Here is a 25,768-nt window from a genome sequence, read left to right on the forward strand (position 1 = left end):
ATAATGACATATGCTTTATCTAGAAATAACGAGCTTAAGGTGCCACAAGGTATTTTTTTGTTCTATATGCTACTTATTTAAAATTTTTGTAATTTTTTAATATTGTATATGGTATCCATTGGTTACTTGATTCTACTAATACTGTTCGATAGGTAAATTTTTTAGTGGATTGTGAATATAGAAATCAACGTCAATTCTTGGCTCCTTTTAGAGGTGTTTGTTATCATCTCCAAGAATTCACTTGCCAATGTAATCACCCTGAAGATGCAAAAGAGTTGTTCAATTTTCGTCATGCCTCTTTGAAAACTTTTGGTATATTTAAATCGCGGTTCAAAATATTCAAAACAACTGCTCCATTTACATGCTATATATCCTATTCTACTCTATAAACTAGCGATAAAGCGTGTGTTATAAAATACACGAATATTGTGTGTGTGTGTCTATATATATATATATATATATATATATATTTCAATTAATTTGATTTGATTTTCATTATTGTAGAAGGACGGTTAAGAAAAAAACATGACGCATGAAAGAGTTTGAAAAATTAGGTCGTGTATTGTTAGTTTTAGTGAAAAACAATACGAGTATTTTTGTACAACATTAAAATGACCAAAATAGTTACTATGTTACTCTCATACATTATAATATAATAATTATTATTATTATTATGAGTAGGTAACTTTATCCATATTTATAATAAAAATAATATTTTTGACATAAAAAATAATATTTTTCATAGTTGGTCTAAATAGAATATCTATATCACAAACTTGACTCATGATACCGTTTTACAATAGTTTTTGTGTATTACTATTATTATTATTGTTGTTATTGCTACATGTACAAAAATTTAGTGATAAATCCAAGATTAGATATATGAGGAGGTAATTATTATTTTTTTTTTTGGTGAGAAATTAAAAAGTGGCGTGATAATTTGGATGGAAAATTGAATAAAAGGTGATGGAATGCTTATTAAAGTTTGTAAAAAAATATAAATTAAACGCATATTTTATTCATAGCTTCTCACTAGTTATTTCAATTTTAAAATTTTATAAATTCTTATTAATTTTTTTTAAAAAAAATTATTATTTTCAACAATCTACTAATATTAATTTATGTTTGACTTACGGCCGAACGGCTTTCATTTATGAAAGACAATATGCGTGGCAAGCCACTTGACAACTTTATCTTAATGTCAACCTTTCTTAAAAATTCCATTGTAATATTAATATTTCAATATATTTTTCATTTTCTAAAATAATAATAAAAAATTTAAAAAATAAAACAATTGTAATTTCATTTAAAAGTAGTTTTTTTTAATTTATCATATAAATTAAATAATATTTTTGTGAGAGCAAAAACTTGTGTGAGACGGTCTCATGGGTCGTATTTTGTGAGACGGATCTCTCATTTGGGTCATCCATGAAAAAATATTACCTTTTATGATAAGATTATTACTTTTTATTATGAATATCGGTAAAATTGATCCGTCTCACAGATAAAAATTCGTGAGATCGTATGAGATATCTATTATTTTGTTAGATAGGTTTACGAAATATGACAGTGATATGATTATATATATGTATATATTATATTCATAATATATGAACCTGGACAGCCCATCGTCCACGTTCATTATTTCTCCACTAATCCACTTTCCCTTTATAATTCATTTCATGGCACATTCTTCTTCATCTGATCCTGAAATCCATTCTGCAACAGTCTTAAACCCAGTGATTCTCTCAGGTTCCACTTTCTGAATCGAGATTTTAATAGTTCCCTTTTCCGGAATCAATTTTCTGAAGCAAAAATGGAAAGCGGGACGAGAAATATTAATAAGAAAGAAAAAGATCTGTATCATGTGAATCACAAAGTTCCCGCCGGAGATGGCCCTTATGTTCGTGCCAAACATGCCCAGGTTTTCTTTTTTCAAATTTATTTTTGCAGCTTTGTGTTAAAATTTATGGAGCTAGCACTTATATTTATTATTATATTATTGTTGTAATATATCCCTGAGTTGCTTATGCTCTTAAATGCTCAATATATGCAGCGGATCGGCATTGATTTTAATTATCAGTAACTGATATGAAAGTTCATCTTTGTGTGATTTATGATATGTTGATGAAATTGCGCGCGCGCGCGCGCGTGTGTTGAGTGAGTCTCTAGGTGTTTTTGTAAAGAACCGCCAAACTTGTTGGCGTTGGGAAATGCCAAGAAACTTGCAGCTTAAATTTTTTGTATAATATATAAGAAATAAATCAATTAATTTGGAAAAAAAGGAGGGATGCGGGGTAGCTTGGGGAATTTTCCAGGAATAGGTTTTATATCTCGGAGGTTGATTTAGTGACACCATTTACAGCATTATTAATACCTGAAAGATAGTATTTTGTGGTGTTTTTGATCTATACAGTTTCCATACCTGGTCTCAGACAAGAACATGGTCCAGGTTATATATTTTCGAACGAATTTTATTTTCATGGGGATCAAATATTATATATCGTTCCTATGTCGTTGAGAACTTTGTAATCTACAAAATGAAGGGATTTTCTGTGTTTTGGGGTCAGTAAAATTCAAGAATAGAATCAATAGACATTCTTACGGCTAAATAAGCCTACTCGTCATTTAGCTCGTTGACGTCGACCACTCTCTTGTTACAAGGCATCGAGCACGACACGACTCAACCATGTTGATCCAGAATAAGGCTCCTCAATTAATTGATCTTGTTTGGCCTATTTTAATGATTTCTTTATTGGACAATGATGATTATTTAAGTTTAATGTCATATCATAATTTAAATAAACTGTTTGTTTGATTTCAGTTGGTCGAGAAGGATTCAGAATCAGCAATAGTATGGTTTTGGAAGGCTATAAATATGGGAGATAGAGTGGAGAGTGCCCTCAAAGATATGGCCATAGTTATGAAGCAACTTGGTAGAACTGAGGAAGCAATCGAGGCCGTGAAATCTTTTCGGGTCCTTTGCCCCAGACAAGCACAAGAATCACTCGATAACGTTCTCATTGACTTGTACAAGGTATGTGGATTACGGATCAAAGGTTTTGTTTGGTGTTCCATATTCTGCTATACTTATAACACATGACAACTGTGGAACTAGGACCCTTGGGCCTTTGGATGCTCAGAATTGAAAATATCTCAAATTACATTCCTGAAGGGGTAACAAATATTTTTTTTTTTAAAAGTCATGCATATACATGTCACATTTAAAGAACATGTAAACATAAAATAATTGGCTACCTAACAATGTTTATTTACAATTTTGTAATATATAAAAAAGGTATTATTTGTGTCCCGTAAAAATATTTTGTTTTCCCTTTTTGGGAGTGTTGGCTTTTCATTTTGTGTAAATCAAACCTCCATCTATGTAGTGCAAAATATGTTATGCAAAGTATGAGCATATTCAATGGGGGCAAGTATCGCAGTCGCCCTTCCTAGACAGGAGATCAATTTAATGTATGTTAATTTTTAAATGTAAGTTTTTTTCCCAGAAACATATGAAGTTGTATTGCCAAATTTTTTATCCATCGCGCAATGGCTGTGGACTTATATATATTATCTAGATATGATGTATGGATTGACATTTATGTAAGATTTTTGCATTGTAGAAATGTGGGAAAGTTGATGAACAAATAGCACTACTCAAGCATAAGCTTAAGTTGATATACTTGGGAGAAGCTTTCAATGGAAAGCCTACAAAAACCGCACGTTCCCATGGCAAGAAGTTTCAAGTTTCTATCAGACAAGAAACCTCAAGAATATTGGTATGTGATTAAATCAGTCACTAAAAGATTCGGAATAAAACCTTAACACAGACAATTTCTTAGCATCTGCAGTCGATTAATGAAATGAAGAGAGATGATTCTTAAAACATTAACTTGTGATTTTGGCGACAGGGGAACCTAGGATGGGCATACATGCAAAAGTCGAATTACATGGCAGCAGAAGTGGTGTATCGTAAAGCCCAAATGATCGATCCGGACACGAACAAGGCCTTGAACTTGTGTCATTGCCTCATCAAACAAGCCAGATACAACGAGGCAAATTTGGTTCTACAAGATGTGCTTCAGTACAGACTTCCAGGTTCAGATGACTTAAAGTCAAGGAATCGGGCTGAGGAGGAGTTGTTGATATTGGATTGTAAGCAACCTTCCAACCCAGTTCTCTCAAATCTTGATTTTGAAGACGATTTTGTCGAGGCCCTCGAACGAGTGATGAATGAATGGGCGCCTGCCAGATCAAAAAGGCTTCCGATATTTGAAGAGATTTCTGAGTTTAGAGACCAGTTGGCCTGTTGATTTTCACTTTGTTTGAACATGATTATATTGTTGTCAGCTGTGTGCATTTGGGTTGCGGTCGAGGCGGCTAGTTTGGTATAAAAAGGAGTAGTATGTATACGGCAGAGACTATCACTACCCTACATCCGGAGAAACATTTGTTGCGAAAGATTATACTTGTTTTGGGGTGGGTTCAATCTTAAGACAAGTTCTTCTCACCTTGTACAAGGGGGGTGGGTCCACACTGGAAGATAGACCATGCCGAGGTATACTGGTTACCATTTAAAGCTGCACACCAATAAGCCTCTGTATAGATATAAGGGTCAACTTTTGATTTAAAAAAAAAAGATTATTTTCTCAGCTTTCAGATAAAAATCCGTTATTACCGTTGAGCGGAAATTGTCAACTTGATTGCAAAGAATTGATGTTTTAGTTTTTCGTGGTCTACAAAAGCCGAGATAATAAATAGAATTATAACATTTCAAGTCGATCAACCTCTACTTGTTCTTGTTTACTCCGTGGGTATTGCCTTTTCAATAAGAACAAAACACATATAAAAAAAGAAGTGAGAGAATGCCCAGCATCTGCAATGAAATGTAATTCCATGTGAAAGTATTTAACTTTGTAATTCCATGTGAAAGTATTTAACTTCTCTACAAATAAATTATATTCAAAGGTTGCTGAATTAGAAAGAAAGAAGGGAGTTCTCATATTCCTTAAGGAAAAAAGACAATGACAGTGGATAGAGAACGTTTCCCTCCAATAACCAACTTGAATGTGAATAAAATTGATTTGATGTTTTGATCAATGAAAGGAGGATGTATATAATTGAGAATAAGTATGTCGGCTCAAAAGATATTATCAGACAGTGTTGGGGACCCATTAAGATGATATTTGAAGCTAAGGACAAAAGAGTAGAAAGTTTCCGAAAAAAGGGTCATCAATACTTTAAGGGGAAGTAAGTTGACAGATGAATGGATGGAAGGTATGATAGGTGATCCTTGCTAAAGAACCGGTTAACCAATACCTTGGAGAAAGTTTGTTTACTATGTCAATGAATGTTGGAAGGAGAGCTGACCAATAGACATTTGAGAGGGTAGGGTGTCTTGCAAAAATCCATTCTCGGTTGTTCACCAAAAAGAGGAGAGGAAACCATGTTTTGTGGTTTATCCCATGATAATGCCTTGAATTTTGAGAGGGTGCCTTGAATTTTCCACAAAGAAAGCTGATAATTCAATAAAAGATAAAGAAGAATTTTGGGAGAAATACTACAGAAGATAATGAGAAAGAAAGTGGTTTGATTAAAAAAAAATAAAAATACTACCTTCAAAGTAGATGACATTATTGTCTCATTTGATTGTGCTACAAGTTCTTTGGTGTTACCCGATAAATTTAGACACAAGAAAATTTGTGTGTCCGATATTTCTACAGGGATTGGGGATAGTGCAAATACCATCCAAAGTGAGAAAGTGAAGGACGTGAATGGGTTCTTAACGATGGAAGAAAGATAATGGATATTACAAAGCGTAGGACATAGATGACTAAATATATCAAGCCACTTTATATCACAACACATGTGAAAATAAAATCGGTATCCAGAGTATTGATTGATAATGTATCCACTGTTAATATCTTGTCTCACTAGATGTTTCAAAAGCTAGGGAAGAGTGTGGAAGACTTGTTTTCCACCGAAGTATCCGTTGCAATGTTTAATTGAGAGTCAAAACTTTGAGAGTCTTATCAGTAGATATCACTATGTGATCTCAATCGTCCTTATCAACTTTCTTTGTGGTTATACAAATGATACAGGCCGATTCACAACCGTATTAATCTAATTATAATGTTGTGGATGATAAATATTACGATGGAGCCTTTGATCCTATTAGATTTCATAACTTCAATAAAGACACTTAAAAGGTCAAGGAAGTGGTTGAAAAGATCCTTAAACCCATAACCATGGTCTCTCAAAAGCAGATGGTTTGGCCCATCATTGAGGATGTCGATGATTAAGTACAGTAAAAAAAAAAAATGAATTTGGCTGCAACTTCCGCATGGAAAGCCAAATTGCATTATCTGGTAGATGAGTTTCAATATCAAGAGTTATGACATGTTGATATATAAAGAAAAATATGATGATAAATTAGAAGTAAAAGAGTTATTTACTACTGTTCCTCACGAGCCAATGATATTGCCCGTCATTGAAGAGATAAATTGCTCAATATAGTTAGGAGGACATGGAGGTAGCCACAACTTCTACATGAAAAGTCACACTGCACCAGCCAATGAGTGAAGTTCAATATCAAGAGTTATGAGATATCGATGGTACAAAGCTGGTCTATAAGGGGAATTAGATGATAAAAAAAGAATGAATTGAGTCGCGGTTGGATATTTTTTCTATGGCTCATACTCATATGAAAGATCATAGTCTTCTATGTATTTAATGTATTTAAATTTTTAGTGGCAAACTATATGAAAGTTGATGGATACAATTTTTTTCGAAAATAGCCTTTCGAGCCATTTTCAGTTTGAATTATTTTATGACCAGATAACAAACATGGTTTATTACCCAGCTCAGGATGTATCTATATTTTGATTTGATGTGCCATTTATGTTGGAGAGATGTTAATCTGTATTTAAAGTCCATTTAAATTGAAATTTTTGAGAAAACGTGTTATATTAAATTGTAGGTGAGTTGATTTTTAGTACAGAACTTGAACTTTGCTGGAAAGTATGTTGTTAAGCCACTTTTCATTGTATGGATACTGATTTGGCCAAATTATGGTATTAGATTGCTAAGTTCTATAATATTTGTGAGGTGTTTTGTTCTCCTGTATTAAGAGAGAGTGCGTTCTCTTTGGAATCACAGCGAGTGGTTGTACACGGTAAAATATTATAGTGAATTTCTTTTCATCTTGCATGTGGTTTTTACCATAATAATTTTAGGGGTTTTTCACGTAAATCTCGATGTTCAATTTATTTTTTATTTTCATATTTATTATCTTAAATTTGCGCAAGTGGAACCAACAATTATATGTGCACACGAAGAAAAAAACTCAAGGTTGAAATAAAGTTTGCAAGTGCATGTTAGTGATTTCTCATCTAAGCATTTCAACAACATCATCACTACACATAAACATGCGTACATGTGTGGGTTCATCAATTGCTCTAGAAATACTTGCATACATGGGAGCTAATAATGGTAGAACAGAGAAGGAATGTATTGCAAATGATACCCGTTCCTCGATGAGTTTTGGCCGAGGATGAAGAGATATTCGAATGATGGCCGCTGGAGAGGTTGTTGGTATCGCTAGCAGCAGTTCACATGAATGAGCGCGGCGGTGGTACTGGACACGAGGTCTCCGTGAGTGGGTGATTGGTTAACCGAAGTTGCAGGATAACGGTTGTTAGGACAGTGAATAATTGGAGGATTTGGAGGAAGAAGATGAAGTGAAATTGTTGAAATGTGGTTTTTATCGTGAGATTTATAAGATGGAGTTGAAGTGGATGAGTATCATTACTTCGTTTATTTTCCTCCTCGAATCATTTGCCTTTTGAATTTAGACCAAAATTTTAAATTGGGTTAAAGCAATAAGATTTGAATTATTTACATAGCTAAATGGACCTACTGGCCAAATTGGCTACGTGGTGGTATTTGTAAGCCCTAAAAATAAATTTTGCCTCAAAGGAAATATGAACAACGCCCGAAGAAAAGAATTGAAGGTATTAGGACAAATGGAAGTGTCAGCTAGGCAATTGGAGGATCATGGGCTAACAATTGGCTCACTAAGCCACGATCATCATCACCCGAGAAACTGTGGAGAAAGGTCGGAAAAAATTCTAATAGGAAGAATTAGAAATAATGTTTACGCAACTCAACGTCGACAAATCGAATACAAAATTCTCTGCAAATTTGTTTCTAGTTTATCAATTTCAACGTTCAAATTCTAATTGTTTATAGCTTTTAATTCAAGTTCAAGTTTCATATCATCAATAAAAAAAAATGTTTATTTCAGTTCACAATGACTTTTCCTTTAATTTCCTGATTTAGTTTCCTAGTTTTTGTTGCTTATCAAGAGAATTATAACTACCGGTCAATTCGAGACTCACGTTGTTTGTTTAGAGTCCAGATTTCATATATGTAACGATCTCGTACATGACACGTCTTTGCAAATTTTCAGTGCAAACAAAACTATTTTAAGGTTGCATTTGTATAATAATAATTACATTGTTTTTTCGACAAAATCAATTTGACAGTGTATTTCAAATCTTACTAGTTATTTTTAAATATTTATGATGAATTTTATACATAGAGTCATTTCAAATTATCAATTAAATTAGTCGTTTAAATCCAAAATATCTCATCCAAACATAACCTATATGATTAAATATCAATTATTATTAAATATCATATAGGTACCAAATTATTATGAAATAGTTGATCATATGATTAAGATTTGTTAAATTAAAAATTAAAACAAATCTCCATATCCATATATGATATCGAGATAGTCTCACGAATTTATATCCGTAAAATGGATCAAACCGATCCATGATTTGAATGAAAAGTAATATTTTTCAAGAGTTGGATCAGATATGATATCTGTCGAAAACCCTTCACACTTAATTAAGTAAAAAAATCCCAATAATCTTATCGAGACAACCCTTCATGCCTAATTAAGCCAGAACAAGACAATAATCTTTCTATATTGAGTTCCGTGTACATGGGGTAATTTAAGGCTTTAAGCATTCACAAAGTGAGATTATAGAAATTGGAGAATCAAAATGTGGTACATTATTTTGACAATTTACCTTCATCATTAAATACTTTAACCAATTTCAACAAATCTTTTATTCATTAAAACATTAATGGAATCATAGTAAAATTTGAAATTTTTATGTAAAATTAAATTTTTGAATAACTTTCTTAATTGATGTGAAAAACACACATAAATATAAATATATGAAACAGATTGAATATTTATCGATAAAAAGTTTCTACTTAGAGAGTACAATTTAGTGATACATTATTAAATTAATAGAGTTATTTGCATAAATATTATCATACACAAATCTAACTATTTACAACATGATGTTTAATTTTGTAATTTCCTATTTTGAATCAATCATAAAAATGACTTCTATTATTAAAGACAACATTATATTAATTATATTTTTTTAATTTTTTCTTATTATATTAAATTATTTTATTTTTATATTATTATTTTAGCTTTAACTTCAAACAATACTCACATTTTTCTTGTTTTGTGTTGTTTGAATTAAAAATTATTTCACAAAAAATTATCAAGAATATAGATATTTGGAAATGGGAAGGTTGAATCCAGAAAACCCGTAACGGAATTCCTCGAACAACAGATTTCCAAAACTTTATTTTTTCAGGGACCGAAGATCTCCATCCCTACCAAATCACCGTATTCTCGACTTGTACGCTGTTTTATTTTGACTTCGGTTGGGTTGCTCTTTATTCATTATTTGTTCAGAATATATTAATTTTTCCTAATGTGTATGCACCGTTATTCAAAATGTAGTCAACAATCTTACTTTTCTTTGGGTATATGCTTTGTGTGTCTAAGATTAACATGATGGGCTTTTGTTCAAATTTTTATGGATGATATACGGGAGTTTTTGGTTGATTTTGTGTGCCAAGTTTTGATTTTTCCATTTTTGTTCCTTTGAATCTGTGTTGTGTTTCTCAGTTAGTGGAATTTTTTCCTTTCAGATTCTATCGATAATATAAGCTTTTGATCTGAAGAGGCTTGCCTTGTAGAGATTTTTGGATTTTTTTAAAGAAACGAAAGGAAGAAAGGTCTGCACTGCGAGGACTATTCTGGTAATTTTGGGTATTGGGCTAATGAAAAGTCAAGCCTGGAAATGGGTTCTGGGATTGGTGTATGTATTTGCAGTTGCAACAATATGGATTGCTGCTAGTTTTGTGGTACAATCTGTGGTAGATGGTGGGGTTTCACCGTTTCTACTCACATATATTTGCAACTCATTGTTCGTGGTTTATATACCTCTAGTTGAAATCGGTCGCTATATGGAGGATAAGTATGGAAGCTTGTGGTTTTGGAGAAATAGAAAGGATGGTGATTTGCAAGAATCAAGAGTTTCTGAGCAGGTGATTCTTTTAGAAGATAATGAGGTCGGTTCTCCGACCGATGGTTTGATTCCAGTTGTAGTGGCACAACAAGAAACTGTAATTCATCAAGATGGCATTGTTGAGAAGACTTGCAGAATAGGATTGGATGCAAAAGGGAGATGGACACGTGGAAGAGTCGCGAAAGTAAGCCTCTTGATATGCCCATTCTGGTTTCTGGCACAACTCACGTTCAATCTCTCACTCAAGTACACTACAGTCACGGTAAGAATTTGGGTCTGATTTGTTTTTTTAATAAATGATTTAGTTGATATTTTCCTCACAAGGGCTCGTTTGATTGAGTTGTTTCCTCTGATGTACAGTCCAATACCATCCTAAGCAGTGCATCCAGTCTTTTCACTTTTTTGGTTGCTCTTGCGTTCTTGGGTGAGAAGTTCACTTGGGTAAAGCTGATTAGCGTTCTTCTTTGCATGGGAGGAACAATAATTGTAAGTTTGGGAGACTCAGGGACAGGATTGAGCGCTGTCGCCTCAAGTCCCCTTCTTGGAGATGTTCTCTCTCTTGTATCTTCTGCATTTTATGCTGTCTATATTACCCTTATTCGCCTGAAGCTACCCGACGAAGATGATGAAAGAGGTCATGCTAGTATGGCACAGTTTCTTGGATTCTTGGGGTTGTTTAACCTAGTGTTGTTTTTCCCTGTTACTCTGATTCTAGAATTTGCCAAGGTTGAGTCTTTTAGCATGATGACATGGAAGCAATTTGGTTTAATTATTGGTAAAGGTATGCTCATAAGCTTCAACTTTTTATTAAAATCTTGGTTGACTATTGTTTTGAATATGTTTACCTGCTCTGGGTCTATTTACTAATTATGTTGTTTCTGGAGACATTGATCGGTTTTACATCTGTTGTGCTCAACTGGTTATACCTTTTTTCGTGTTCTTCACCTGTAAACTTTCTTCGTCACCTATGGTTTGCTGATAGAGTTACATCATGTTCATGGTCTAATTAATATAATTGTTCGTACCTCTGTGCTCTTGATTATCATGGAAGATAGATTTGTTAATTTTTTTTCATTAATATGTGTATGCTAGAAAGAAGGCGCAGTGCAATCGATACAACTTAATAGATCCTGTTTCCTCTAATTATTTATGCTTCCGGTCAAGAATGTAGTATCACGGAACACATATATATCCTATTTTGTTCAATTTTAGTTCTTTCTCTGCCTATTGACGTGCATTTGTCTACATTTGCCTCAACCCTTTTTATGCACTTTTCCCTTCTTGGTTTTAAATGTAAATTTCCATAACCTTTTCGGACACTGGCATCCTTAATTCTATATTTTTCTTATTCAGCCTATGTGACAACATTTATAACACAAGACGGTGGCTTTCGAATTCTCATATCACATAATTCAGTCTTAACTATCACAGTTTTGCTTGTGTAAAGTATCATTCTGATTTTGCATCGCTTTTTTTGTCATCCTTGAATCATTCAAGGACTGCGATACTTTTTTGACGCAAAGAAGATGCATTATCTCGGTTGGACGGAGTCACAAACTTCCCTGTAATATTATCATCGAAACAGGAATCAGGGCAGCCCGTCAGATGAATTTGTTTTTGAAATATTATGTAAATTATTTTTTAGTACTAGTTACTACAAAGTTTCGCCTCTCCAAAATCATTTTATTGCCTCATCTTGCCCCACTTTCCTGAGCCCTGGCTGGAAATGGAATGCCCTTTTTTTAAGGTTGATACTTCTTAGCCTATTTAAATTCAGAAATTGTATCATAGTCACATGCGGGTTAGAATTTGGTTTTGGCTTCCTCGGATTCTCCTCTCTCACCTTTGTGCTTCTGTTTGCCATATATTTCCTTTGAAATTTACCCATAATGTCGCAACTATCGTCGGTAGCATAGACATTCTTGAAATCTAAATTTGGAACTTCTATTTTCAGGTCTACTAGACAATGTACTGAGCGACTATCTATGGGCCAAGGCCGTCCTCCTTACGACAACCACTGTTGCCACGGCAGGTCTGACAATTCAGGTCCCTTTAGCAGCTGTAGTGGATTCACTGACCGGTAATGCACCTCGTCTCCTGGATTATATCGGAGCTGTTGCTGTAATGATTGGTTTCACTGGAATTAACTTCCCTTCGGACGAGTTTTGTGGAACTAAAGAAGCGAGTCTTCAATTGGAAACTGAAAAAAATGTTCATCAAACGAATCAAGACGGGGTTTGATTCTTTTAAACAATAAAGTACCTCTCTTCCATGCTTTCGTTCTGTAGATAATTGTAGTTGAATTGTAACATAACATAGGAAATATACATAGGTTATTGTTTGATGGAAGTGTCTATCCTTGGAAATTCACCAATCTTTGTGCAGCAATATTGTTTGCACACAGAAGGGCAACGTCGAAACAACCATACCCAGGGAAATAAATTTTTGTTTTTATAAGCGAAATGCAAAGGATTTGTTGTCCACATGGAGGATCTGTGATTTTAAATGAGGGTGGAAGACCTTAGTTCATTTTAGGGAGTAAATTTTGTACTTGTAGAAGAGTTGACTTCCTTTTTCTTTATCGGGCAAATTCCCCTTATTTGCCATATGTTGGTCGATAATTTTGTTCTTCTGATTTCAGCATTCTTCTAGCAGATGCATAGGAACAGAAATGTAACTCTGCCATATCCACCAGTCCAACCGGAGAAAAAATGGGTGTAGCGTCCTTACCCGATCCACTATTAAACAGACTAATAAGCATGCAACATTAAAACTTAATAACAACAATTAAACAGCGGAAACCAAATAACTTAATCATCTTACAACTCAAATTAAAACAAAACAAACAACAATAGTTTTAAACATTAATACAACCATATCGAAAACATAATTCTGAACGAGAAAAAGATAAACCACACATAAAACCTCCACTAGATCACCGCCGAAAACCCAACTGCTCTAGCCACTGCCCTGGTCTTCCGAACCGTCCAACCTAAGACCTGCCCCGTGGAATGGGGTGCCCAAGATGAAAACAAGGACGTGAGCGACAATCGCCCAATACGAGAATGTACGAGTATACAAACTGATATGATGCATGCGAAATGCAATATGCTCGGATATCAAGGATAAAGTCAAGAATCTCATGCTCAGTCTAGAGGCGCCTGAGTGTGTAGTCTCTGACCTGCCCTAGGCATGTTTTGGCTCCCACACTCATCATCAAGACGTGGACCTACAATGTCCGAGTCATCAGAGCCCGCGGGTCCCGTCGGACACTGTAGCTCTCGATGCCCCATCGTCCACAATACAGAATAGGGCTGAGCGGCCCCAACAAACGAGGTATATCTAAAAAAATATCAGGCTCAACATGATATGTTGTGCATAATATGCCAAAGCAGTAAAACATGTATAATGCAATACATAAATATGCAGCATATAAGTGTCTACACTACGCTTGGATATCTCAGTCAGTACATCACGTACCTTACTAAAACAATCTGACAGAAAGCTCTTAACCTAGACAATACCAACAATATGAAATCACTATCAAACCAGATTCTGAATTACCAAACATGCTATAAAGTTCTTCCTAAAGACTTTAGGATTATACCTGCGTCCGTTGTCAGCCCGCTGATGATGTCTCGATATTAGTTCACCTACCCCCTTCGAGTCGACACTAGCTCCGAAACTTCCCGACACCAAAGTGCCATAGAAACTGGCTAGAAAACCTTAGGTAAAAGACTAGAACTCTCTCTCTCTCTGAAGGATGCGGTGTAGGAAACAAAAGAATTCGGCTTCCATTTATAGGCTGCATCCGGACTATTTCAGAAATCTGAATCAATCTTATCTGCCACGTGTCAGAATCTTATTCGTCTGGTTGGATTTCTCGAGATAACGTAATCGGAAGTAGATCGGGTTATCCATTTACAATTCGGTGGATCCAACAGATTAATCTCAAATTATCAATTCGTTAATAATACTTAATTAACAACTCTTTAATTATCTCTTAATTAATACTTCATTCAAAATAAGAATTCGGGTCATTACAATGGGACAGAGAACATAGCCCCAATTTCTGTACTTCATTCTTGGTCTCGTTGGTCTTCTTGTGTTTGGTCCATATCATGGAGCTTATGGATTGCGTGGCAGAAGTTTCATTTTTATGCGTCCGTTTGAACATGTTCCTGGCATTCTTGACCAGGCTGGTAGGATTTTAGTTTTGATCAATGTTATCTTGTCAATCCTTCTCTCGGGGAACTCTCACATTTCGATTCGTCCGAGTGTGGCCTTTGGATTGACCTTTGGAGATCACCTGCATAAATTTCACTAGGCACCTTGTTCGACTAACTAAGGCATAATTCACGAACGCACCTGGTCAGTGATGTGTCCGTTGATGTTCTAAGGATTGAATCATTGAAACAGAAGCTTCTACTTTGGTAATTGCTGTCAGCACACGAGTAACCTCCTAACTGAGAATCCATTTCTACAACTATCCTCATACAGATTGCACACTATCTCTACCAAAAGCAAGCCAGTAGTGTGTGTTTGTGTTGTTTGAGATTATTTTATTCCCATTTTCATTAAACTCTATCTCTTATCGGATCGTATTAACACGCGAGGAAAGTTGTTTTTTACGCTGTTCGTATTTACCTAAAATGGTTATGATATTGTGAATAAAACCAAGTATAAATAGTCATAATTTGAGCATGACTAACATTAAATAGGATCAATATGAACATAGATATTTACAATGATAGTTGGATGTGAAAGATGAGATTTACAGTATATTTGGTTAGCTTTTAAGATTAAAGATAAAAGATGCAACAAAATCAAACTATATTTAATGTATAAATAAATGCAATTTTCAATGAATAAATAAAAATAGTAAAAATCAAGCATCCCAGTGGGAAATGACAACCTTGGATTTATTACAAGCTGAAGATGGGTTTGGATATTTAATATTTTTCTTCCAAATTGGGATGGTAGTAGATTCTCCATTTCGCGAAAATGACACCAAACACTGAAAAATGCTAAACGTCGAACATGTTACAACACACTATGCGCCACGTCAGCATCCAACAGTCTTGTCAACCTCTTTATTCTCTACTTCACTGAATGCCCAGTTGTTCGATGTTTAACATGTCTAACCACTAGCTCTACCAAACCTCTAACCATGCCTTGGGATCCACTAGATACCCAATCCTAGCCTCCAGCCGAGCCTAGGCTCTTTATGAGCCTGTCAGTTTTTGCTGGGTGTTGGATGGATTAAAGTTTACATCATTTTTTTTAATATTATTTTTAAATAATTATTTAATTTTATATAAAATAGTTGAGAAACGTTTAGTTTGGTGGGGATTCATACGTATATTTTTTTTTCAAATATAGTTCGATTTTTATATTTGATATAATTTTTTTTATTAATATTTCTTTATTAACCGAATCTTGGAAATATGTATTGTACTTTTTTTAGAAATTTTTTTTATATGTGAAAAAAAATTAAATCTATGATATGTTTGGATCTTTCCGTGGTTTCTTTAGAAACGATAATAGTAAGTCCGAACTATGTATAAAATCGAATTCAAAATCATTTATCTATTTTGATCACAAACAAAATCATTAAAAATTTAAACTGAAATTATATCTACATATCTTATCCATCTCAAACATAAAAAATTTGTTGAGTAAGTCTCTTGTGGGACAATCTCACAAATTTTTATACGTGAGACGTGTCAACCCTACCGATATTCACAATAAAAAGTAATAATACTCTTAGCATAAAAAGTAATACTTTTTCATTGATAACCCAAATAAGAGATTTGATCCACGAAATCGATTCGTGAGATCGTCTCATAAGAGTTTTTGTGAAATTTGTTTGTGTTTTCACACATGTTAAAAAAATCATTAACAAAACAAAAATTTATAAACAAATTTTTTATTTTACACTATATTTCTTCAAAAAATAATTTCTTGTTTTTCAAAACTTTAGTTAATGATGAAGAGTAGGTCTCTTGTGAGATGGTCTCACGAATCTTTATCTGTGAGACGGGTCAACCCTACCGGTATTCACAATAAAAAGTAGGCAAAAACTTGTGTGAGACGGTCTTACGGGTCGTATTTGTGAGACGGATCTCTTATTTGGGTCATCCATGAAAAAGTATTACTTTTTATGCTAAAAGTATTACTTTTTGTTGTGAATATGGGTAGGGTTGACCCGTCTCACAGATTACGATCCGTGAGACGGTCTCACACGAGACCCACTCTAAAAATTAATACTTTTAGCATAAAAAATAATATTTTTTCATGAATAATCCAAATAAGAGATCCATATCACAAAATACGATCCGTGAGACCGTCTCATATAAGTTTTTGCCAATGATGAAATAATAATATTATTAAATTTAAAAACTGAATGATATATTTGAGATATAAATTTTACTATCATGTTCAAAATTTTATTATTTATTGATATTGAAACTTTCAAGGTGAGAAACAAGTCTCCTCCCAAACCTGAAACTGAGATCCCAACCTCACCGCTCAGCTTAATTAATTAATTAAAGGCACAAGTGTGAATACCTATGGTACCTCACCCAAACCAGAGGTTAGATCCCAACCTGACCGCTTTTCCAGCTATTTTTTGGCATTCGCGTCTCTGATGTTTATCTTCTCTCTACTCTTTTCTCATTCATTCTGTAAACTGAGCTTCGTTCTTCACTACAATCCAATTCATAAAATTTTATCTGTTTTTTTTAATTGTATTTTTGCGGAAGGTTGGTGAATTCGAATAATATTTATTTAGAATATTCACACAACGTTCGTGTTCGTGAGTCTGTAATTTGTGTTGTAATCTTGAAATGTTTGCGGGGTTAATTGATTAAAATCTAAGATCGCGATCGCGGGGAGGACATTGGTAAGAAATTTGCATCCGAGTAGCTGATTTGGTGGAGAAACTTTAAGAATTTGTCGATTCGCTAGTGAATTTTGGAACAAAGTGTGCGGAGCTGGGAGAAATTCCATATTTTTTTTAATGTTAAGAACCCTTTCTGGCGAAGTGAATTTGGCTGATTTCGCGGTTTTTGTTGTGAAATACCTCGAATTAGGTTTTTCGTCTGGTGTTTTACGTGGATCGTCAATGCAGGAACTGATATCTCAATAGCGGTAAATCCAAGAGTATTTTTTTTATTTTATCCAAAAAAAAAGTACCTTAAAATAGATTTTCTAGTTTGGGTTTGCTTAATCTTTGTAAATTTTTTTTTGGGACAAAAAATCGGCTCCTTTAGTTGCGGTTTTTTGTTTTAAATTGCGTTAACTTAATCTGAATCGATTTCTGTGGGCAGAGTGTGACTTTGCAGAGTTCTTTGGATTCGGGTTGAGTATCAGTCATGGCACAGAGTAATTGGGAAGCTGATAAGATGTAATTAATTATTTTTTTGGTGTTTTTTTCCTTTTATTTTTCCAGTTGTGGGTGAATTCAGAAGGGAAATATACGTAACATCGTATCATTTGTTACCAATTTGAGAAACAGGTTCAAATTATGCCTGTTAATGGGTAATAATCGCTGAGGAAATACTTCTTATCAATATCAAATAATTCTCTTGCTGTAGATCAATTATGCTATTTGGTTCGCATTTTTCTGTAACGGTTTCAGCAGTTATTTTGTTTGAGTTGATTAAATAACTAAGTGATCGCTGACAAAGGTTTCTGTTTATTTTTTAAATTTTATTTCACTAGGCTTGATGTCTATATTCATGACTATTTGTTGAAAAGAAAATTGCTCAATTCTGCCAAAGCGTTCATGACAGAGGGAAAAGTTGCTACAGATCCTGTAGGTAGGAGATTTTTTGAGCTTTGATTATATAATTTGGTTGACTTTTGTTTAAGACTCTGTTTGATTTTGCTGCTTATATTTTTCATTTGGCTACTATTCTTAGCCATTGATGCCCCAGGAGGATTTCTTTTCGAGTGGTGGTCTGTCTTTTGGGACATATTCATTGCAAGAACAAACGAGAAGCACTCAGAGGCAGCGGCTGCCTACATTGAGGTTCTGATAATTTTGCAATTTTTTCCTGGTGCATAAGTTTCGTGACATGGTATATTGATATGCATGTTATGGATCTACACATAATTTTTCCGTGGAATAATGTCAGACTCAGCAAATCAAAACAAGGGAGCAGCAACAACAGTTGCAAATGCATCAAATGCAGCTCATGCAGCAGCGCAACGCCCAAGCCCAATTACAGCGAAGGGATCCTAATCATCCCCACCTAGGCGGTCCAATGAGCTCAATTGACGGGATGATAGGACAGCCATCTGCCAGTGTATTGGCTATGAAAATGTATGAAGAACAGATGAAACATCCCCATTCTATGGATTCGGAGACATCACCCGGACTTGTTGATTCAAATAGGATGGCACTTCTGAAGTCAGCTTCAAATCAACAAGGGTAACGCCGTACGCGACCTCGTAAATTGGATGTTTTTTAATTGTTTTTGTATTGTCCCATTGGATCCTTATTTCCAAGCCATCGATTCAGACAAGTGGTGCAAGGCAATTCGGGGAGCATGTCTGCAGCTTTGCAGCAAATTCAAGGACGTCCTCAACTGGCCCCTGTAATTACTATACCATTTTTTTTGGTTGGGGCCATTTTGTTTTGATCCCTTTTACTTTCTTAACTTAATGTGCTCAACCTTGTAGCTTTCATGTTTCCAGGACATTAAAACGGAAGTTAACTTGAGTGCAACTCAGAAGTCTTTGCCCATGGATCCATCATCTATATATGGTCAAGCGATTCTGCAGTCAAAATCTGGACTTGGTGGTGCAGGTAATAGTTCTGAATGTTTCTGCAAGCTAGGTGTTTTCCTGAGAGAGAGTTATGCTATTTTTGGTTATTTGCGGCAAAGGTTACTGCTGTACAGACACAAGGTCAAATCGAAAGTTTGTTGTTGATGTTTAAAATAATCAGGATGTGCGCGTTGGTAAAATTACTAGTTTGATAATGACATTTTTTCTAGCATGATGGATAAAAATTGCAGCCAAATATGTTCTTCGGTCTGGATCCTCTTTGGTTTTTTTTAGGCATGAACACTTAAATGTGCATTCCCATTATTAACGGTCAAGAAATTAATAACATGTCGCTAATTTTGCATTTTGGTACCTGCAATTATGGTATCTGGGTTTATGAATGATGATTTTGTTAGTATGTGAAAATTATTTTGTGTTGGCTCCTTTCATTTTTTATATTAATAATTTGAACAAGAGCATCTCCATTGTCAACTCATTTAAAAATATGTCCACTTTGTTCCAACAAATTTTTTTTTTATTTCGTAGCATTTGACCACTTCAGAGTGACACGTTTACTGATCAAAATTTCAATATCTCGCAAACTTACATGCAATCAGAGATATCGATATAGATATAGTTATTTGGTCATGTTGTCCATTTCATTACCTTTAGTACTTAAGTGATAGATTTTTTAGTGTAGCCATGATAGCAAAACTCAAAGGAAGCATCTGAAATGGAAATTCTACTCTAGAAGACAAGTTTGAATGTGGCGTGATTATGCCCAATAGCTAACTGGTGGTGAGAGAAGCTATTCACTTATCTTTCCTTGAATCATAAAGGTTGGGTTAGAGATGCTCTTTTGACTTGTGACATACTATAAAAATGCAAGCCGGATGCCTAAAGAGCGAGCATTATGCCATCATGTCACCATTTCCAATAATAGCAATAATTTGTCACGTAGATTGCAGCATCAAATGATGCAAAGACGCTTGCAATATCAGTAATTTGCTTGTGAAGCTCCATCATACTTGTCCAGATCTTAATTATGTCAGAGTTGCATAATAATTGGATCGTTGCTGTATCAGTTTCCCAAGAGAATTTTCATGATGATTCTGTCTGATCATTTGATTGAGAATCGTTTTGTTTCAGGTTTGAATCAAGGTGTCACTGGTCTACCATTGAAGGGCTGGCCGCTGACTGTGAATGTGTTGTAGCTTATTTGTCTGTTATTATTTAAGGATTAATTTTCCATTGTGGAAATGATGTTTACCATAACATGTAGGGAATTGATCAATTGAGGCCAAGTATGGGTTTACAAGTACAAAAACCAAATCTACAGGCTCAGAATCAGTTTCTTTTGGCATCACAACAACAGCAGGCTCTAGCACAGGCACAGGCACAGGCACAGGCACAGGCACAGGCACAAGGCAACCTTGGAAATTCTGCTAATTATGGGTTTGGAGGATTACCGAGGGGTAATTTTAGTGTGAAAGATGGCCAAACTCCCAGAAATGATGGATCTATTTGCTCTCCAGTGCAATCAAATTCACCAAAGGTTATAATTGTATCTGAAATCATGATTGTTGGCTTATATTAATGCATGTGATCCCCTATGTGATGTAACCATTTAGGTAATCAGATAGAGGACCAATATGTAACTGCCAAATTTTACACCATTGAATAAATATGGCTGTACTCGAAGTCGGCTCGCATTTTCTTCGATCCTGGAATCTGTCAGTTGAGGTTGTATCACACAAGATATTAGTAGTGAAAGGAAAAAGATACAGGAGGAAAGAATTATATTTCTTGATATATGGCCCTAAAAACTGTTTTAATAATTTCACATGGAGGACCAATATGTAACAGCCAACTAACTATACTTCCTAAAAATTTTATCCCGATGCTTCTCCCTGCCCTTTATTTTCAATTACTGTTAAATACCTTGGTGTTTTCTGTGGCTAATTTAGATGTCATTTCTTAAAAGTTTTTGTTTAAATGAACAATGCATGATACTTGCATTAATTGGGCATTGGCCAGTCCTTTTCATATGCTAGACGATTGTGGACTTATTTTATTCATGAATTAGTTTCTGATGAGTATGCGAGTTTGGGGTCAGCTCTTCTTAATTGGTGGACAGATACTTAACTCTTTTACGCTTCTTCCATTTGCTGCTTCTTGTAAAGCCTAAAGAGGAATAGCAGTATGCAATTTAGGTGCTAGTTTGCCACTAGCATTGTCCTTGCTATTAAATTCCTTCTTTATGAACAGATGAAAATGGCCCAATTGCAGCAGTCTTCCTCACAACAACAGGATCAGCAGCAGCAGCAACAATTGCAACAGGTTAGTTCGTTCTTGTAAAGTTGTTGATGAAGGTTTGTTGGATAAACAATAATAATCCTACAAATATGTGTTTCTGTTAATTGATCATATAGCTGCACCCATCACAAATACTATCACCTCGTACCGACTTTTTCATAGGCTTGGCGATCCTTGATTTTACCTAAGCTTGGAAAGTATATGACACAGTCTTTGACATGAAACAGAATAACAGGAAAAGAAAACAGCACTCTTCATCAGGACGTGCCAACAGTACTGGTACTGGAAATACGGTAGGACCCTCTCCGAGCTCACCGCAATCAACACACACACCCGGTGATGGTATTACTACTCCAAGTAGCCTTCAGCATGTCAACAGCGTGTCCAAGAGCATGATGATGTATGGTGCCGAGGGTACTGGTGGCATTGCATCATCTACAAATCAACTTGTAAGCGCAGGTCTTTCTTGTAGGCTTCCTTTCCTTATTTTTACTGTTTCTCTCGTAAACTTCTGGATGACCTACAAACTTTGGCAACAGCAAGAATCTTGATTCTCCCACATCAAATCAACAAAGTATTTTGAGTATCCAATTGATGTTCATATGATTGTGCCAATGCATTTTTGTCATATAAAGATGTCCAGCTTTGTGCCAAAGCATTTTTGTCATATAAATATGTTTCAGCTTTCTGGTGAGCTGGTATTATGGATTATCTTGTAAAATTTGATGACTCTGTTGAGAAGTATGCACTATGTTGCCATTTAATTCATTGTTTCTTTTCTTTCTAAGGATGACTTGGAGAATTTTGGAGACATTGGTTCCCTTGAAGATAATGTTGAATCGTTTTTGTCAAATGATGGAGGAGATGGAAATTTATATAGCTCTTTGAAACAAACCCTGAATGTGCATAAAACAGAGACCTCAAAAGGTGTTCACCTCAAATGTAGCATGTATAAATCTGTTGTTTGGTTAAATGTATTTTGTGATGAATGTCAATTTCATCATTTACAGCTTAATCTCAGGTTTTACATTTGAGGAAGTTAGCTGTTTTCGGACAAGGAATAAGGTGACCTGTTGCCATTTCTCCTCTGATGGGAAGTTGTTAGCCAGTGCTGGACATGACAAAAAGGTATAATCCTGTCCAGTGTGTATGGGGCTGTATAACACAAAAGTGTGTGCAAACCACATGCTGTCTTCTATTGTTGTGCATCACTGCATTAAGTCTCGTTTCATTCTCTTGATTTTCAATTTCACATGGCCCCACTTTAGATTACTGGAGGAGTTTACTCTTGGTTATTCATAATATTCTGAGTAATATATCTGTTATCACTTGCATTAGGCTGTTCTTTGGAACATGGATACTCTGCATACAGAGAGCACGCCAGAAGAACATCAGCACTTAATTACAGACGTCCGCTTCAGGCCAAATTCTACTCAACTCGCAACAGCTTCATTTGATAAGTCCGTGAGATTGTGGGATGCAGCTAATGTATTAATCCCTCTTGCCTTTACTTGAATTTAAGTTTATACTTTTGAATTAACCTTGTGCGATAAAAACTATGAGATACGCACTAGCACATTTGTATGTTACTTATTTCTCAGCTACTTTCACCTTTGAAACTTTATCCACCACCCGAGTATACTGAATCCATTATATTTTTTTAAAAAAACCTGTATTGCATTTTGCAACTGTAAGTATTTACTTTATTTCAATCTTTTACGCAGCCAAGCTACTGCCTGAATGCTTATACTGGGCATACTTCCCATGTCATGTCCCTGGATTTCCATCCTAAGAAGAATGATCTTTTTTGTTTCTGTGATAGTAACAATGAAATTCGCTATTGGAATATTAGTCCATTTTCATGCACTCGTATTTCAAAGGTCTGTCATTGAATAGCCATATTTGAATTTTATTTTTCCCACCATAAATACTATTTTTTGTTTTCTAAATTGCTTTTATAATTCTGGTTTTGCTTGTCTTGGTTGGTTGGTGTAGCAAGGAGGCAGCGCACAAGTTCGATTTCAACCAATAAGCGGACATCTATTAGCCGCGGCATCGGATAAGGTGGTTTCCATATTTGATGTTGAAAATGACAGACAAACACATTCTTTCCAGGTTTGTATGCATTCTCATGTGTCTGTCATTCCAAGGTTATACCGTGGAAGTCTTTGTTGTGTCACGAAAGTTTTTGGTGATTCATTAGGGGCATTCTGGTGTGGTGAACTACTTGTGCTGGGACCTTAGTGGTGATCTGCTGGCTTCCGTTAGTGAGGACAGCATTAAAGTTTGGTCACTAGCCTCTGGAGAGTTCATTCATGAGCTCAATTCCAATGGGAATCGGTTCCATTCATGTGTTTTTCACCCAAGCTATACATCCCTCTTGGTCATTGGCGGACTGCGAGTAAGGCCATCCCCTCTCTTACACACACACATGCAGCTGCACACAACGATCTGTTTAATCAGACTATATTTGGGGATGCCAATCGTGTCCATGTTTTCCTGCCAACTAATCCTGCATCTGAGTTTCATAATGTATTATGTTACATTACCCTAATTTCTTGGTGATGAACTCAAAAAGTCCAGTGTTAGGACTTGAGCTTTTGACTAGGTCATGTAAATTATACAGAAATCCATACTCAGTGATGACCTATGATCTGGACTGAGAATGTTAACATTAGATTACCTCCGCCCCTTTGGGAAAAAGGAATTATTAGATTCCCTTCTAAAATTCTTGAATCCCCCCAGGCTCGGAACTTGCATTTTTAAAACATCATGCATAACCTTTTTAATATATTTCAACACCACCCCTTTAACTTGGTGTAGACTCTGGAGTTGTGGAACATGGCCGAGAACAAAAGCATGACAGTTGCCGCCCACGAAAACATGATTGCTGCATTGGCACAGTCACCTCAGACTGGAATGGTCGCCTCCGCAAGTCACGACAGTTCTGTTAAATTATGGAAATAAGGTGAGAAAATTAACTAGCAATTGGGGAGTGTTGACATGTCTTCGGAACTTTAAGTTTTATAAATTAACATAATATTAATGTCTGTGAAAGCTTAGCAAGTTGGAAGCACATCAACCATACTCTATGATGTAAGATCATCAATTGTGTGAAAGGATTGATATCTAACAGCACATTATCGATTTCTGCTTATCAGCTGGTTTTGTTTATTATTGAGGGAAAAAAAAAACACTGATTTAGAAAGAAAACGAGCTAGGAAAAACAGAAAATAACGGAATTCTATGAATTTGTGTGCAATATTTCCTTAACATATTGACACATCCTTTTGAATGAGATTACCCAGCTAGGTTTTAAACTCATTTGATCAAATATATTGCCATGATTGTTAATATTATGTAATAATTTTACAGTTTATTTTGTTATCTAACCTTAAAAACGACATTCTGTCGTGTATTTCAAATACAAATACACTCAGGGAGCTTATTTTTTCAAAAAGTGGTTCACCATGTCTATTTTCTAAATATCCCTAATTTTAGATGTAAGTTACCTGGACAAGCAAAACTAAAACAGAGCTAGATAAATTAATATATGATCAACTACCATATTTTTTATTCTCTGTCTGCTGATAAATAATAGTAATGGTAATTAAGATATAGCACCCTTTTGGCGGGAGCATGAGATTCCTTTTTTCATTTCATTGGACTGGATTCGTCTGACATTAAGGAAGTCCTAATCCTATTTCTAAGATATAATAAAATATTTTTTAATTTTAATCTTATCTTAGAATAAACCACCGGATATCCGTCTTTCTTTATCCCAACCCCACAATTTCTAGGTCCACCAAGACAACATAAGTATCTAATTTAAAGAATGCATGCATGATTTTTGAGCAGTGACGGAGTCAGAAATATGATTCTATTTGGATTAGAATTTTAAACTCTAGGATTTTTTAATATTTTAAATTGATCTACTCGGATTATTCTAAAATTATACAAAATTTACATATAAATTTTAAAAAAAAATTAAGTCAATACAAGTATATATGCAAGTGGTTCCGTCACTGTTGTTGGGTATGTATAATATAATACTAAATGAAAATTAGTAGCAAATAATAAGGAGTCATGGATGTCTATTTTTTTCTTCTCTATTTATTTTTTGGGGAACATTAATTTTTTTTTCATATATATTAATATTTTTGTGATTTTGATGTTTTATGTTGTGAATTTTGAATTATAATCAATTATATTTGTTTTTTTTAAATAATTTTGATTATTTTTTTGACGTAATATCTATACTTCTA

General features: G+C 34.8%; 3 protein-coding genes across 9 annotated transcripts; all 3 read left to right on the forward strand.

Annotated features, from left to right (window-relative positions):
• Nucleotides 1–1,658: 1,658 nt before the first annotated feature.
• LOC140958343 (protein SULFUR DEFICIENCY-INDUCED 1-like) lies at nt 1,659–4,789 on the forward strand. The gene is made up of 4 exons (XM_073415759.1): nt 1,659–1,924; nt 2,825–3,037; nt 3,627–3,782; nt 3,915–4,789. Exons 1-4 carry the CDS (start codon nt 1,817–1,819, stop codon nt 4,314–4,316), a joined length of 879 nt encoding a protein of 292 aa, XP_073271860.1. The 5' UTR covers nt 1,659–1,816; the 3' UTR covers nt 4,317–4,789.
• A 4,782-nt stretch (nt 4,790–9,571) lies between these two features.
• On the forward strand, nt 9,572–12,668 carry LOC140959573 (thiamine-repressible mitochondrial transport protein THI74). 5 transcript variants are annotated; one of them, XM_073417481.1, is made up of 4 exons: nt 9,572–9,864; nt 10,033–10,674; nt 10,773–11,193; nt 12,367–12,668. In XM_073417481.1, exons 2-4 carry the CDS (start codon nt 10,165–10,167, stop codon nt 12,651–12,653), a joined length of 1,218 nt encoding a protein of 405 aa, XP_073273582.1. In that variant the 5' UTR covers nt 9,572–9,864; nt 10,033–10,164; the 3' UTR covers nt 12,654–12,668. The 5 variants fall into 5 exon arrangements, with proteins under 5 accessions (XP_073273582.1, XP_073273583.1, XP_073273585.1 ...); XM_073417482.1 differs by having other exon boundaries at nt 9,572–9,816; XM_073417484.1 differs by having other exon boundaries at nt 9,572–9,761.
• Nucleotides 12,669–17,038: 4,370 nt separating this feature from the next.
• On the forward strand, nt 17,039–24,660 carry LOC140958852 (transcriptional corepressor LEUNIG_HOMOLOG-like). Of its 3 annotated transcripts, XM_073416425.1 has the most exons (19): nt 17,039–17,316; nt 17,507–17,564; nt 17,744–17,820; nt 18,138–18,235; nt 18,338–18,447; nt 18,554–18,849; nt 18,940–19,015; nt 19,116–19,227; nt 20,337–20,392; nt 20,470–20,742; nt 21,456–21,527; nt 21,731–21,952; nt 22,292–22,430; nt 22,525–22,631; nt 22,842–22,991; nt 23,228–23,383; nt 23,499–23,618; nt 23,707–23,904; nt 24,327–24,660. In XM_073416425.1, the coding sequence occupies exons 3-19, from the start codon at nt 17,789–17,791 to the stop codon at nt 24,468–24,470; spliced, it is 2,361 nt and encodes a 786-aa protein (XP_073272526.1). In that variant the 5' UTR covers nt 17,039–17,316; nt 17,507–17,564; nt 17,744–17,788; the 3' UTR covers nt 24,471–24,660. The 3 variants fall into 3 exon arrangements, with proteins under 3 accessions (XP_073272526.1, XP_073272525.1, XP_073272527.1); XM_073416424.1 differs by having other exon boundaries at nt 17,039–17,564; XM_073416426.1 differs by having other exon boundaries at nt 17,041–17,564; nt 20,337–20,386.
• Nucleotides 24,661–25,768: the final 1,108 nt, after the last annotated feature.

This window comes from Primulina huaijiensis, chromosome 15 (genome assembly GCF_012295235.1).
Source record: "Primulina huaijiensis isolate GDHJ02 chromosome 15, ASM1229523v2, whole genome shotgun sequence".
Taxonomy (NCBI): Eukaryota; Viridiplantae; Streptophyta; class Magnoliopsida; order Lamiales; family Gesneriaceae; genus Primulina; species Primulina huaijiensis.

What these genes read in the sequence shown, in the direction of transcription:
- LOC140958343 (XM_073415759.1), top strand. Translation starts at nt 1,817, where the DNA reads ATGGAAAGCGGGACGAGAAATATTAATAAGAAAGAAAAAGATCTGTAT. An exon ending in TTCGTGCCAAACATGCCCAG is followed by an intron (nt 1,925 to 2,824) that starts GTTTTCTTTTTT and finishes GTTTGATTTCAG; the next exon opens with TTGGTCGAGAAGGATTCAGA. An exon ending in AAGAAACCTCAAGAATATTG is followed by an intron (nt 3,783 to 3,914) that starts GTATGTGATTAA and finishes TTTTGGCGACAG; the next exon opens with GGGAACCTAGGATGGGCATA.
- LOC140959573 (XM_073417481.1), top strand. Translation starts at nt 10,165, where the DNA reads ATGAAAAGTCAAGCCTGGAAATGGGTTCTGGGATTGGTGTATGTATTT. An exon ending in TCAAGTACACTACAGTCACG is followed by an intron (nt 10,675 to 10,772) that starts GTAAGAATTTGG and finishes TCTGATGTACAG; the next exon opens with TCCAATACCATCCTAAGCAG. An exon ending in TGGTTTAATTATTGGTAAAG is followed by an intron (nt 11,194 to 12,366) that starts GTATGCTCATAA and finishes TTCTATTTTCAG; the next exon opens with GTCTACTAGACAATGTACTG.
- LOC140958852 (XM_073416424.1), top strand. Translation starts at nt 17,789, where the DNA reads ATGGCACAGAGTAATTGGGAAGCTGATAAGAT. An exon ending in GACAAACACATTCTTTCCAG is followed by an intron (nt 23,619 to 23,706) that starts GTTTGTATGCAT and finishes GTGATTCATTAG; the next exon opens with GGGCATTCTGGTGTGGTGAA. An exon ending in TGGTCATTGGCGGACTGCGA is followed by an intron (nt 23,905 to 24,326) that starts GTAAGGCCATCC and finishes AACTTGGTGTAG; the next exon opens with ACTCTGGAGTTGTGGAACAT.